Consider the following 16066-nt stretch of genomic DNA (forward strand, 5'->3'; position numbering starts at 1 on the left):
ACTACTGTTTTCTGTGCCATATTTTTCAGTAGTTGGTTACGCTCACAATTAAAACCATGTACCTTTTTCAGCTCAAATAATTTTCAAATTCCAAGCATTGGTTTTGGTTATGCCTGCCTTCATAAAGTGAAGAACCCTCTTACACTTAGCAATTTTCCCTTTCAAGGATATTGCACGCTATAATCAAATAATCTGTTGGTCTTCTTTTTTTTTTCTGACAAGATAAATGAATTGAACTCTTTATATCTCTGACTCTACTTCTCAAATTATCATTATAGCACTTTTTTGCATTGGCTTTACGTTTCAACATACTTCAGGAAAAAGCTGTTATAAAACAAGAACTGGGTGCAATATTCGAAGACTGTGCTTCACAAGCACAGCCTGTGTTAGTTTATCCTAACAGTCTGACCTCTCATGCAGTTAGATTAAAACATTTCAGATAAAGCACAGATTGTTTGTGGGATGAAATCAATAGATTCACATTGCATCATCATGGATTCTTTTCAGGCTCACAGGTAAAAAAAAAAGAAAAGATTGTTGCAATGAATGTCTACAGCAGAGGTAATTCAAAAAGTTACCTGGTATAATCATTCCAGACACATAAGCAAAGCACACTTTACATACCTGTAGGACTTCTTAATCTCATCATGTGTTGCTCCTTTTTCTAGTGCCAGGATTTCATACAATGCTTCACCTGATGTTGACAAAGCACGTTGCCTTTGTTCAGCCATGTTGGCAGTGCATTACCAAAGCTGCCAATGTAAAACATAATTTAAAACACCAGGGACTGCAAGTATATATGGATAGTATTTCTTATCATTCATTTTAATAGCTTTTTATGAGGCAGTAACCGGCTAAAAATACATGAAAGTGAATCTAGAATAAAATCTCCTCTTAATTATCCTCTGTCCTTTGAGATATTTTACAATTAGAAAAACATGAGAAAATGGAAAAGCCAAAGAACAGAAGCTTTTGTTTTAGTACCACTGTTCAAACTAAAGGCTTGATGTTGCTGTCACTGAATTGATTGCCTAAATTTGCTTCAGCATTAATAACCGAACATTATATTCCCACCTAGTTTTATCTGTGATTGTTTATGTCTCTCTCTATTAACTCTATAGTGTGCTCACTATGACTGCATTCCTAACTCACAAGTCTGAGGACAGGTGGAATGAATCTGGACCTGGGTAATAAGACTAGATACCAAGAATTGACCTTCGCATTATAAAAGTAACTTTATCACAACATTCTGCATGTGAAATACTGACATCAATCAGGGTCCTATCTTATTTGAGATACAAGATTTTGGGCTGAATTCATGAGCTTGTGATAGATTTAACAAGGTACCTTTACAGTATAGTTCAAGCAAAGGCTACGCACAGACCGACAGGTTTAGTCCACTTCAGATCTATCTTTTGTTCCTTCTTTCAGCACAGAAGAGAAGCAGACAAACCAGTGATACTCCACTGAGTGGATTCGACTACCTTCCTGCAGTTCACAGTTCATTCTCTTGTATTTGAAGAACCAAATACTTTTAACCCAGGCCTAGCTATTGCTAGGCGGTGACACAAAGAAACTCATGCAGCAGAAACTCCTTCTAGCAGCCTTCCAGTACCTAGAGGGCCTACAAGAGAGCTGAAGAGGGACCTTTGACAAGGTCAAAGGGGGAATGGCTATAAACAGAAAGAGGCTAAGTTAAGATATTAAGAAGAAATTCTTAACTGTGAGGGTGGTGAGGCACTGGAACAGGTTGTCCAGAGAAGCTGTGGATGCCCCATCCCTGGAAGCGTTCAAAGCCAGACCGGATGAGGCTCTGAGCAACCTGGTCTATGGAAGGTGTCCCTGCCCATGGCAGGGGATTTGTAACCAGATAATCTTGACCCTTCCAACCCAAATGATTCTATATAAACCATAATTTAAAACACAAGATGAAGATACCTACGATTCATGAGAGAAGGCTGCAAATCTTTAATGGTAGACTTGCCACAACAAAACCCTCACCACAACTTTTTTATTTCTTTGAACATTGCACCCACCTCCAAATGTTGAAAAGTGATCACAGAAAAAGCCTAAAAGTGAGCTGTAACCCCAGCCATAAGAAAAAATTTTGAGAACCGGTTTTGTTAGATAAGACTACCCTCTCTGCTATTATACTCTTCTCAATGCTGACCAAGAAACACTATCATGCTATTATTCATATATTATTTACTAGGCCACATTTTGGTTCAGAACCAGCCATGTAACACTTTTAAGTTCTTCAGCTTTGTTCAATATGGAAGAGAAAATCAAATACCATGTAAGTACACAGAGAAATATAATCTACTGAGTAATTCTGGCACATAGTAATTGATTTACTAAAAGACCTAAATTTATGCATATTTACTTTGATTTTTTTTTTTCTGATCATCTAGCACACAATTTAGGGTCCTGTGATCTGCTGAAAAAAAATTCCTCTCTACTTTTAAGTGTTGTACACAATCCATCAACTAAATGGACTGAACTTCAGTTTTTATGTTAATAATTAAGAATGAAATTGCATATGAGCATCTAGATATTACTTTACCACCTGCAGTAGTTACCATGTTATTTGTTAATAATGGTATGCTTTGAGCATATTTAACATAATCCTGGGATCTATCTTGATCACACTGGAATCAAGCAAAGCACATCAACCCTGTTAATGCACCAGATAATGGTGGGCAACCATGTGAAGTCACAGGTAGACAGCATTAGTTAAAAATCTGTTACATAGTGCTGATCAGCTACACGGCAACGCTGAAGCATAAACCAAAATTAAAGTTACAATGAATTTAATTCTGAAGAACTAAAATGTTATGTAATTTGTACTTTGTCATAAAATAATTTTAATAACCTATTCAGCAGTGGAAATTTAAACTCACTAGCCTGTTCAGTTTTCTAGTGATTAATCACCTTTAAGGTCTAGCTACTCAAAATTATTTCTTATTCATTTAAAGCAGTCCTATAAAATACTAAAACTGCAATGAGACAATACTATTCTAGAAAAAGTTACACTCTCCTTATTAAAGAGGATGCAACAATCACAATTTTAGTGCTAGATACAGTCCTGATGGCTGAAATTACGTCAGAATCCTGTTTTCAAGCTATGTATTTTTGTTCCAGTAGAACAAAGTCAAGAAAATGTTGTTTCCTTCCTTGAATGACAATGAAACTTATTAAAAGACAATCTAAATTCTGGTAATAATTCCACATCTCCTAAGAGGATGGGACCCCAGTTAACTTCAGCTGGTTTTGCGTAAATTTTATATTATCCAGGATTAAATATCTTATACAGGGGTTGTAATAATATGACTTTTTTTTCTTACAATACCCATAGTCCATTTGGATTTGTGCTGAAAAATAAGGCAAAGTTATTCAAATAACATACCTGCTTCAAAAGTGGTGGAACACAGTCTGGCATGTATAAACTCACAACATTATCAGTTCGATATCTTGATATCTTTATGCCAATATCATCCAAAAGGAAAGAAGCAAGTGCCACCAGAAGCCTGGTTCCACAGAAAGCAGCTGCTGTTTTTCATCCTTCACAATCAAGGTAAACAGGTCAGTGGAGTCTGATTACTCCTTTTGTTTGTTTGTCCAGTATCCAGTTGGTTATCTCTCAGGAAGATCTATGAAAGAACGAATAAAACATTCATGAACCTAAAGGCTGCTGTATCCAAAAGTTAATGACACCGAAAAATATGGGACGCCTGCATATTCAGTTAGTTGTTCTCTGTGTTTACTCTTGACGGGGTCTTGAGTTTGTCTCTTTTTCCCCATGCAAATGTATCAAATATTTTTAAGTATACAACAGTCTTGCTGAAAATTTCACTTCTTTAAGACTCGTCATGGCTTAGGTTTACTACATAGTGTCTTCCAGAACAGGATTAACTGAAGAAGTCCCTTTAGGACTCCTCCTGAGTTCTAGTAAATTTTTGTATCAAAAAAGAAGATGCAGGATGTCTTCCCTTATTCTGATGAAGTTTCTCCTCTGAATTACACCATGAAAACCTACACCATTCCTTTCCATTTGGAATACAGGAGACTATAAATGCCAGAGACTAAAACCTCCAATTTTTCTTGATACATCATCCTTGGAACCAAATAGTTCATCCTTTGAATTTAAAAAGTTCCTGGATCACCCAGTTAAAAATCATATCTTTTTGTATGGGTTGACCTTGGCTGGTCGTCAGACCTCTACCCATCCACTCTCACATTATCACCTCTCAACAGAATGGGAATAGAGAACAAGCTAAAAAGCTCACAGACAAGATAAAAATAGGGTGATACTTTACCCCTTACTGTCTTGGGAAAAACAGACTCAACTTGGGGAAAATTAATTTAATTCAATGCCAATTAAAATAGATTTGGATGGTGAGAAACAAGGACAAAAATTAAAACAACACCTTCCCCTCACCACCTTGTTTTCAGGCTCAAATTCATTCCTTCATTTGCAACTCATCTCTTCTCCATCACCCATGAGCAGAGCCAGGAGGATGGAAATGGTGGGTTGTGGTGAGTTCTTTCTGCCACTCCTTGCTCCTCACATTTTTCTCCAGCTCCAGTATGAGTCCTTCCACAGGCTGCAGTCCTTCATGAACTGTTCCAGTGGGAGTCCTCCATATGCCATGTTTCCTGTCAGGAGAACTTGTTCCTGCATAGCTTCTCTCCACGAACTACAGGTCCTTCAGGAAATATTCACCTTCTCTGGCAAGGGGTGGATGGGCTGCAGTAAAATATCTGCTCCACTGTGGGCCTCTTCACAGATAGAATGGAAATACCTGCTCCAGCATGGTCCTCTCCACACACTGCAGGGGAATCTTGGAATCTCTGCTCTCGTGCCTGGAACACCTCCTCCTTCTTATTCTTCTCTGACCTTGGTGTTCACAAGGCTGTTTCTCACTAGCTTGGCTGATGGGCTTACCTGTGTCCTGTGTCTGCTGTGGAGCTGGCTGTATCCAGTCCTTACCTCCTGCCACAGGGGTTCCCTACAGTGCACTGCTACCTATATCTTGTCATGGACACCCATTTCACTTTTATGTAAAGTCCTGCAGGTGGATTTATGGAGCCCCATCACCCAGGTAAATCTACCTTAGTTAGAGTCAGTGAGTTTGTTCTTGAATTCTACTGTAGGACTGGAACTATAAATCAATGGCTTTTTTTAAAAAAAGAAAGTGTTATTATGATAATAGACCCCCACTATTTGTAAAAAATAAAGAAATAAAATGACAGCTGAAAAAAACCTGTTAAGTGGATGGTTTTTAATGTGAAGAATATGATTTTAACATTTCTCTTGTTCTTAGGCATATTCTTTCCTTTCAAATATTCCCTCAAATTCCAGTTTTCTTTAGGGACAAGGCAAGGCACATTTCAACCTAAAATGTGAGTGTTTTTCATAGTTACGAGAAGTCTAAGTAGCACAGTCAAAATATCTTTCCCAGGACAATAACAACAGAGTAGTCACAGCTAATTCTACTACATTGTATGAACACAATAAACCAGATTATTCAATCAGTGTGCTTGATCTCTACCTTTGAAATTATTTTATCATTCTTGCAAAACAAAACAAAACAAAATGTACACTTTTAAGTGGTAAGAAGAAATTAAGGGGGAAAAAAAACATGCAGAAAACAAAATCACTTCCAGGCTCAAATCCTCTTTATTTATAAATATCCCATTACCAAGTACAAGATCCCTGCTCTACATTCTTAGCACACACCGTGACTTGCCATTCCGTGTGGATACAGCTCCCTCTGGCGCGCAGACCCGACACCACTCTGCAACCTGCCTTACTTTTCTTCTAAGCACTCCTTATTTCTTTGAAGGAAACGAACACAATCCCAGGAAATTTATTTTTTTTTCCTTTGAGGAATCTGTATCCTAAACACATTCTAAAGAATCTTTAAAAGACTCAAACTTTGCTGAATTGTCACAACTCTTTTGACAGATAAGCTATGCAATTTAGAAGAAGAGCCAGATAATTTAATACCTGTTCACTCTTCTCATTACGTTTTATTTTTTGTATTGTGACACTTAATAGTACCATGACACTGCTGTGGTAGGCAGTGCAAAACTAAATGACAGTCCTACTCCCAAAGGACCTTATATCTAGAAGTCTGACTTATACTTTACATTTCATTTATATGTCACATGTATTTCAAAACAGACAAATCAGAACATGTCTGGAAATTCAAAGTTGAATATCAGACTACAAAAAATTTGAAACATGGCCCAGACAGAACAGGAGGTCCGGGGTTGCTTCAGAAGCCTCCAGTTACACACAACCAGAGGTAAGGACTGAAGAACTCTGAGTCACTCCAGTCCTTCCTCCTACCACTCCCTTCTTTTCCTGGCTCATAGTGAGTTCAAGAATTAAAAGCCTGGAGCTGAAAGATATACACGCATGAAGGGACTGGCATCATTGCTCAACAGTGGTGTGAATTTTTAGCTTCCAAGGCAAGGAAAGACAATTTTTAAAGCTGAATTATTTTCTTAGTTTGTTGAATCTGGTAGTGTTAATATTGATAACATCAAAGAATGTAGGAGATACAAGTGATCAGATAGAGCACTTTGACCTTTATGGAGAACCTACAGTTTCTGAATCTTTCTTCTAATTGTGGCAGGGAAAGAAAATCTCAGACTTCACTTTGAGCAGTTTGGAGACTGAAATTAACTGTCTTGCTGGTATGCTTCAGTAAAGCCAGTAGGTTAAGGGAGATGATCCTTCCCCTCCACTCAGTGCTGGTAAGGTCACATCTGGAGTGCTGGGTCCAGATCAGTGCAAGAGAAACATGGACATACTGAAGAGAGTCCAAAGAATGGCCACAAGGATGATGAAGAGACTGGAGCATCTCTCCTATGAGGAAAGGCTGAGAGAGCTGGGACTGTCAGCCTGGAGAAGACTTGGTGGGGAAACTCATCAATGTATATAAATAAATACCTGAAGGGAGTGTGCCAAGGGGATGGAGCCAGGCTCTTTTCAGTGGTGCCCAGTGCCAGGACCAGAGGCAATGGCACAAACTGAAACCCAGGAAGTTCCCTCTCAACATGAGGAAAGACTGTTTCACCGTAATGGTGACCAAGAACTGGTATAAGTTGCCCAGAGAGGTTGTGGAGTCTTTGTCCTTGGAAATATTCAAAAGCCATCTGGACATAGTTCTGGGCAACTGGTTCTAGGTGGCCCTGTTTACTTTCCTTGAAACTTCCCTAGTATTATTATCACTAATTTCTGTGCCTTCTTCTGCAAAAAAGTGGTGAGACTATTCATAAGTATGTTGGAATTTATATTGGTGACTGACCAGAAGCAACAAGAGAAAGAAGGCTGGTGAGGAGATTGAACAAGAGCTCTTGCTAGCTGATGACTTTTCACAGGTGAATGCGTGGCAGTCTGAAAAGAAAGACCCAATACAAGTAAAGCATGAGGATATAAGTGAAGTAAGGTAGGCTGATGAGATGAGAGAATATGTGCATTGAAAAAGGGTATTTACAGGGGTAGTGTGTGCTGGTTTTCCACTCTCTGGGTAGGATCTCTCTTTGGTTTTATTTTTTAATATTATGCTATGGTGATGTCAACATTAATAACACTCAGCTGAGCAAGCTAATCAAAGGGCAAAAGACTGAACAAGTGGAAAAGAATGCTTCTGCCAAGATGTGCTAGGCCTCTGGCTCAGGCATGGGGATTGATTTTTGTAAAGAAGGGAAGAGTGCTTCTGAGTCAGCTATGTCCCAAAATGTTCTTCTTGTCATTTCTTTTTAGCCAGTCATGTTTCACATGCTCCTGGACATCTAGTGCCCAGCCTGAACTGTACTGAATGCTGTCAGATATTTACACAATCTCCTAAAGAAAAGAGAATTGATTTAAGGTCCCTTTTTCAGAGAAGAGAGACTTTTTAGATGTCAGTCAAGCCCAACAACTCTACAGCAAGAAATTACATTCCTCTTGCCATATTTACAGAATAGTTACTGTCATTATGGCTTCAAAAGAAATAACAGAATTGATTTAAATAATATGATTGCACTGCATCCATTTTTAAATACATGAAACTATATTGGTAGGAAGGTATTCCATCTGGTAACCCATCTGCAACTCCATCTATACAAGAAGTAAGTATTCATAAGAGAACATTCATATATTTGAATTCTCTCAACATATTGTGACCTTCTGTTACTATTCACATAGAATATCTCACTTTAAATATATCTCGGGTTTTTAATATCTTTAACTGAAGTACAGGAAAAAAGTAGCAAACTCAAGAAGCATGAGTCTTAAATGAACAGTCAGTTGCATATCAAAATTGCTCATGCCTTTATGTGGTCAGTTTGACACAGAGAAGCAATCCAGAACTATAACTTCCTAGTTCATTCCAGTAAATCCAATTCAAAGGTTTGGCAGACTACCTAAGTGACATGATACAAACATTTCTTCCACAGAATTTAAATTAGAGGCCCCTAAAATTATGTTTTAAGTAATAGTAATATACTTAACTTTTCCAACAAGATACTCAGGGAAGATACACTGGGAATTTTATTTTCATCTGTGGTATATGAGAAAGTTCTATCTATCCTCCTTAATTTAAAGTGAGTCACGAAGATAGCCATAACTAAGATGTCAATCTCAATAATATCTCTAGCTTTAAGCTAAATTACTTTCTGAAAAGCAAAGGCTAGGAAATCCCTAGTTTATTTAGCTCTGACAACTCAGAAGTGAGTTTTCTAGAACTTCAAGTAAAAGAGAACTGAGTTTCCTAATTCTTTATTTAGGGAGTGCCTTGGTAATTTGTTTTGCAAGCAGCTGTAGTGATTTAAGAGAGCATTCTACAACTTTTTATTGTAGATTAACAAATTCACACTTGTGATAGCAGGGTTATTTATTTTAGCACAGCCTAATCAGCTACAGTTAAGAATCAGGAAGATTAGCTTGAACAGTATAAATAAGTGTTTTGACCTATTTCTCAGGCTATTTTACCAGAAACAGATTAGGAAATAGCAGTATCACATCTTCACAGTATTTGCTCTTTAGGAATCAACTGTTCCTTTTAGTCCTCCCCACCAGGTACAACCTTTCTCCAGCAGCAAACAATTCTCTCCACTTGTTCCTCCTTCACGTAGTTTTCTTAATGCACTCTCTGACATCTGCTGCAGTCTTTGCCTACGCACGCTCTTTCTGGAAATCCCTACATAGTCCTTATTTCCACTCTGCACCTACCCCTGAACTATTCTCTCCAAAATTCCTACAAGCTAGCTCCTTACCTACATAGTCCCCAGGAGGGAGGGGATGCAGCAGGGTAGGATAGCAGTCAGTAGCCATTTCTTTGTAAAGCTTCATTAATCCTCACATTGGATTTATTGCCCTGTCTTAGAAATGCTCACTTAATTGATGGCTGAGAAAGATAAATTCTTTTTAAAGTGCTGACCAGTAACTATCTTATCTAGAACAAGAAAGGAATGTCTGCTCAGTGGTTGAGTTACAGCTCAGTGGTTGAGTTACAAATCAAAGAATTAAAGCAATAAGAAATCCCAGGAATAGAGGAATTACAGATTAAAGCAAGAGAAGACAGAAGGCAAAAATGTTTTATTTTCCTGAATTTTACCGTCAGAAAGCAAAAATTCCAAAAACATTATTTCATTATCCTAAATATTTCACGAAGAATGTAAGTAAGCAACCATTAACATGAATGCTCTTATTCACATATTAGGTATACAAAAAGCCATGGAAATATTTTACAATTATTCAACAGACTAACATTTTAGTTAATTAGTTGCTTCACGGTTAACCATTGATCACAACTGTTCTTAGGGTTCCCCCTCACCCCATTTCAGACGGAAAATACTCAGAGCTGAAACTCAAAGTCTGAACCCATGGGCTCACAATTGGCTCAAGTTAATCGGAGGGCTGCCAATGAAGGAGCAGTCCAAACTTTCACTGTTTTTTTTTCTTGGTATTATCTTTTCTTAGTTTTCAGTTAAATCAACTTGCTAGTCTGACTCACTCTGTCACTGGCATCATTACTAGAGCTGATGCAATGGAAGTGGTGACATCACACCTTTTCAGCGGCAGCAAAGCCTTACATTGTTTTCAGCTCACCACAAAACTGCACCTTAAAACGTATATAGGGGCCAGAACACCACACAAGTGCAAAGCACAAGTAAATTTTGTGGAAAATAGCACAAATAAGGAGAATTAAGACTCCTCTGGACTAATCTGTGGCTACAGGATAGGCCAATGTTTAACACCATATTAAACACTTTGGAGGCTTCTGCTGCCAGCTTTACAGTGCCATGGTTGCATGACATAAGGTGCTGTTCCCGCTGAAATGCTCTCTGCCAGTTCAATTTGTTCTAACAAAACTTTGATAGTCACCTTTGCCCTGGCGGCATAAGTGCTGCAACAGGCATCGGTTCCCCACACAGCCCTAACCCTCTGTGGTTCCAGCACCACATGTTCCTCTGCAACCAGGATAAAAGCAAACAGGCGGCAGAAAATCCTCACGAAGCACTCTGCTAATTTGACAAAAATGTAATCATGTGCCCACACCTGATCCAGATCAAATTTGTACTGCTGGGTGATGTGGCATGGCCGAGAGCCAGCGGTAATGATTGTGGAACCACAGCATTCAGCTAAAGCTTCTCCTGCAGATGAATTACCTGTATGGGAGACTGTAAATACAGAGTGTGGCCTATCACTGTGGAAACAGCTTGTGCAGGCTCCCCAGAACATGCCCTGATCCGCACAAAAGAGACACAGGCATAACCCCTTGCCAAACCACCTTTCTTTCTACCCTCAGAGGGAGGGTGCTGGGTTAGCCTCTGACTGAGAGCATTAAGTAGGGGAGGGGAAAAAAAAAAGGAAATTACATGTCTGAGGTTTTTCTTTCAGGCAAGTCTCTTATAAAAATAAAGGAGTGTACAAATGTCTTTGTTTCCCTGCCAACTTTTATAAGAACTAATTAAGACCAAGGAGAGCTTCATTTTCCTGTTTATTTCATAGAGAGAACAGCTAATGAATTTGACCTATTGATGATTTTGCAGCTGCCTGCTTTAATTTGCTTAAGATTGGGAAACAAAAAGTTACTGTAACAGCAATGAGCTGCCAAAGCTGCAGAGCGGTCACTGGTGCGTGACCAGTGATCCAGCTGTGTGATCAAACTTCAATTAGGCAGCTGTGACAACAGAGCGTGGGCTGTCCTTCTGAACAAGAAAACAGTATTAAAATTATGGCCACTGCTTAGTACTTACTTATTTCCAAGTCGGCTGATTTGTCCATAATAAGGTCAGTATAACCATAAAGGTATAGAGCGCTGGCATTTATTCCCTGCTAAAGAACATCTTGCACTTTTCAACTTTATGTTTTATCTATTGATTGCAATAGAAAATTCAGGCCACAAAATTCAGTGGTAATTGCTATCAATAAATAAAGAATTATGCTTTACTTGAAAACAATCTTTGGAGGGAAATATTCACAGGCCTTAACATAACTCATACTTCTTAGTCCAGATGAATGGATTACAAGGCATTTATTGTATCAAGTAGTCCTATGGACTCTATGGAAATCACACAGAATTCAATAAAGAATTTTATGGCTGCTATAAAAGCTACAATATAATTTTTAATATCCTTTTGATTCCGAAGGTGAGATCTCAGCCCTCTATAAATCAGTAACAGAACTCCCAATTGAGATTGGCGGAAATTGAATACCCAATCATTTGCAACTCTTATTTATAAAATTTTCCATAAATTACTCTAGGTGCCTGGGGAACCTTATGGGGTTTACTCATATTAAATTTTACAGTGTTTTTTTTTCTTTTCCAAAGTAGGAGGAAGGATGATTCACTTCAGGGGAAGCGAGGTACTTTATTTTCTTGCTCTCCTAAAAAAAAAACTCTTCAAATTTTTACATGTTATTTTGAAATATTATTTCAAAACAATTTACAAATATTAGGGATTCCCAAACTGTGGTTTCCTAGCACCAGGCTACCTAAGCTACTTACGAAGGCATGTACAGTCCTTGGGAACTCCTGTTGCCCTGCTGCACCATCGGTCCCCAGCCAAAGTTAACCCTGCATCAGCTCATGCACGAAGCTTTGTGCAATTCTAACAACTGGGAACTAGAATATCAAATAACAGCAAACTCTCCAGATTTCCACTGTTTATTCTATTCCAAAATCACAAACCTGGAGATGTGAAGCTTTTTCTGGGAAGCAGGGCAAAAGCCTTCTCCTTCTTACAGCAAGTAGAAATTGGCCACCAGAACCCTCTGGCTGGAATGTAGCAGTATTATAAAGACTTCCAGTGTGTGCATGGAGTCTATACCATAGAAAGGGGAAATGGTTTGCTGCAGAACGCATGTCAGATCCAAGCAGAAATAATCCATATTATGTATTACTTGGTAATAGTCAGTATATGCTGCTACTGTTGCTTCACATCTCTGCTGTTGCTCGGCAATAGCGTATTTCACCAATTCTTCCTTTTTCCTATTTACATATGATTTGAAAGTCACGTACAATTTAAATTAATGTATTGTTAGAAATTGCAGACAAAACAGTGTTTGTTCCTACATTTGATAAGTAGCAATTATGAATAAGTTTGCACGATGAACATTTGTTCAATTTTTTTCCAAGTAGCGTTTAGAAAGATCTATTTCATCAATTGTTTCCACAAATGGACATTCATGCATACAGACATGATAAAGTGACAAGAAAACGAAAATATAAATGAAAATTAATTATAAGGCAATTTATGCTTTGAATTTCTATGTTGTTTGAGAGCACAGCTTCACAACATACATTTTTTTCTGCACCTTGCAAAAAAACAGGCACTGGTAATGCAAATAGTATTGACTTAAAAGTGTATCAGTATTAATTCTGACTTCTAACAAATTAAAGTCAATTCTCCCATTATCTGGGAATTGATTAGCTTGGCTATAAGTGCAGTAAGATGTCATTTGCCCACAGATCACCTAGTTCAAGATCACAGCACTGTATCACCAAATTAGACTTTTTGGGCCTGCCCTCAATTCTTTGTGGTCTCCAGTAAAGTGTCAGCATCTTTCTTTAGAGGTTTTACACTCTTTCTGTCTTTTTAGACAAATTATAGATATTACAGAATATGGGCTTTCTACTTATTTTGTATAGTCACAACTTGAGTGTATAAGTAAAACCTCCTGCATAGAACTAAACAGATGTCGTGGTTTTCCCTGGTGTTAGATATCCTATAAAACATGCCATCTTGCAGGTTTTGAACAAGTTTCAGACTAGTATATTTATTCAGATTTTATACATTTTAGTATGAAATTGTTTACTAAAGAATTATATTAACAATAAACATTATAAAAGTTGCTTATTTTCTTAGGTCTATACTTGCATAAAAGTATTCTTCAAACTTCTAGTCATGTAATTAATCTAGAAAACTGCTGACATAGTATTGATTTATGTAGATTTAACTGATGTTCTGACACGACTAGAGGGTGCTCTCCATAATCCCAGCTCAGCAAAGCATGTAAGAACATGCATAAAATTAAGGATATGCTTTGTACCACTAATACTTTATGCCAATTAACCTATATTTTCACCACAAATTCTGTTATGCCTGTCTTGTGTCATATTACATATATATACCACAGACGTTATATATTCCATATATAGGTTATATATTAATCTTACCTGTTATATGTTTCAATATGTTACACATATATTGCAATGAATATATTTATGTGAGATTTTAAAACTAGATTTTTCTAAAATGAACCACTTGTGGAATTATATAGTATCTGAGTAACTCCTTACATAATGCTCATGAGTTATGTGAGTTTTTACAATACAGATGACGTGGTCTAATTATGGCCTTATTCCAAAAGGGGCATTCCTATCTCCAGTTACATACCTGCACCTTGTACCAACTGTGCTGTTTGGCCTTTCCCAGTTTGTTTTTTGTTTGTTGTTTTTTGAGGTTTTTTCGCTAGGGTCAGCAGAGCTAAGATTAATTTTTTGCCAGTTTAACTCTCTAAACTCTCTTGGCTTACCCTAGAGCTGAGCATCCGTACTGGTAGGACAAAGAGCCAGGAGGAGTGAGATGGTGGGGCATGGCCTGTCTGCACAGCTACATAGCTTAGCACAATGTGTCTTAGCAAAATGCATATTTTAAAACCACAGTTCCAGTGCACTCCACACCATTAAGAGGCTCAGCCTGTGTTTCAATGCACTATTCCCCCCACTCAGTTTTTGTACAAGAGACTCCTCTCTAATTAAATGTAAAGCTGCTTTTAAGAAATTGATCAAAAAATGTTCTCCTAGTACTTCAACTGTCTTTTGTCTGAATATAAAAGTTTATCAGAGCTAATCCTTTTAGTATGCACTTGTCTTACAAGAACATTTCTTGTCCATTCGGTCAAGACAAAGGAATTCAGGACTCTCTGTAAACTAACCCTCCCATCACCCCGTTGCATTTTTGTTGACATATTGGCAATATTCCTTCCAGTTTTAATTGGGTTAAGCACATAGAAATTTAGTGAGTTGTAAATCTGACAGGATTCCAGTTACCTTTTTGCAATTGTTAAAAACAAAAGGTTTAGCAAAGAACAAACCTAAAGAAAAGCAGAGCTAGTCTCTTGAAAGTAATGAAATCTTCTCGCTGCATTTGCTCAGGTAGTTAATGGGAAGACTGGCAGAATGACAGATGTTTTTCCAGACTTGCAAGGAGAAGTCATGCTGATGCTAACTCCAACACATTCTTTCCTTCACAAAGAAATGTCAGGATGCTACACAGTGGAAAACCAAGAGTAGCTGTAAATATTTAATCCTCTGACTTCTATTCGTCTGAATGGGGTTACCTTCTACTGCTGTACGTTTTGATAGTCCCACCAATTAGATAAAAAACAAGAACAAAAAAGATGAAAATCCTCATTAATTTCTGAAGAAAGCTCAAATCTAATCGAGGAACTGAAGTAGTATATTTGAGTATCTTTAGAGAAGGCAGAAAAATAACTACTTGGAATATAATTTGATTACTAATTAGTAGACATTTTTACTACTAATGTGATTCTATTAATGTAATTGTTCATTCTAACAGTAGTTAATATTTATTTCAACATAACTCTTTTTGTGAGGGAATAATTGCATAAAATAGCACTTCAATAAAAATAAAATTGAATAGTAAAAAAGCCAAAATGCAGGAGGAACGTAGGTGTAAGATAAGGACTGCTAGGTTCCTGCATGTAGTCATCCAAATTATCAGATGTGCAAATGCTGCAAGTTACTCAAATGCCCATTTCTGGTTTGCTTCAAACACCAAAGGGAGACTGTTGTTAAAGTGTACTTTTGTTGCTAGAAATCTTCCATTAATTTTAGCATATATAAAAAGACAACTATTTTACATTTTCATACAAATATGATACTTCAACAAGGGAGTGCGCTCATCTTTAATATAACCAGACAAAATTAAAATGTTCTTTGAAAAATTCTATTGTAATTACCAGCACTGGTCTTATAAAAACCAGGACTAGTTAAACCAAGTAGTTAAACTACTTGTTGGTTTGATTTTTTTTTAATAGGAATTGCATTAGCTGCTTCTCCTATGAGCTCATTTCATCAAAGGACCCTCTGCAGAATTAATTCAGTGTAAGGTCCCTTATGTCCTAGAAGAAGGTAGGACCCCAAGAAAGGTCTCATTTTTGAGCTTTAGACAACAAACTGCTTTCCTTTAGTTTTTGACAACAACACAGTGAGATTAATAAGACACTGTTCTTCAGTCTCATTGGTTAGCAGGAACTTTATCTCATTATTTCATTTCTATCAGTATTTGATAGTCTCAGTTTTAATATTATAAGACACCTTTACCATATATCAATAGGCCAATAAAGGATCAGATGGGACATCAGGAATATTTTGAACCTAAAGACAACTTCCAAATCAAAACCTAACTCTAGTTACGGGAAATTTTTAAAAAATAAAAGTCAAAATTGCTTTGAAAAATCCTTGTAAAGACTGCTAAAAATTACTGCTAAAAATTTACACCAGTAAACAAATCTAGAAAGGATATGCAATTTTAATGA

The 16066-nt window shown here is 37.3% G+C and overlaps 1 protein-coding gene across 1 annotated transcript in view; it reads right to left on the reverse strand.

Annotated features, from left to right (window-relative positions):
- The window catches only part of DNAJC5B (DnaJ heat shock protein family (Hsp40) member C5 beta), a 33242-nt gene extending 32492 nt beyond the window's left edge, over nt 1-750 (reverse strand). The window contains exon 1 of the mRNA XM_064660732.1: nt 625-750. Within this exon, the coding sequence (XP_064516802.1) occupies nt 625-731 (107 nt within the window). The 5' untranslated portion in view covers nt 732-750. The remainder of the gene's footprint in view (nt 1-624) is intronic.
- Nucleotides 751-16066: the final 15316 nt, after the last annotated feature.

This window comes from Pseudopipra pipra, chromosome 1, assembly GCF_036250125.1.
Source record: "Pseudopipra pipra isolate bDixPip1 chromosome 1, bDixPip1.hap1, whole genome shotgun sequence".
Taxonomy (NCBI): domain Eukaryota; kingdom Metazoa; phylum Chordata; class Aves; order Passeriformes; family Pipridae; genus Pseudopipra; species Pseudopipra pipra.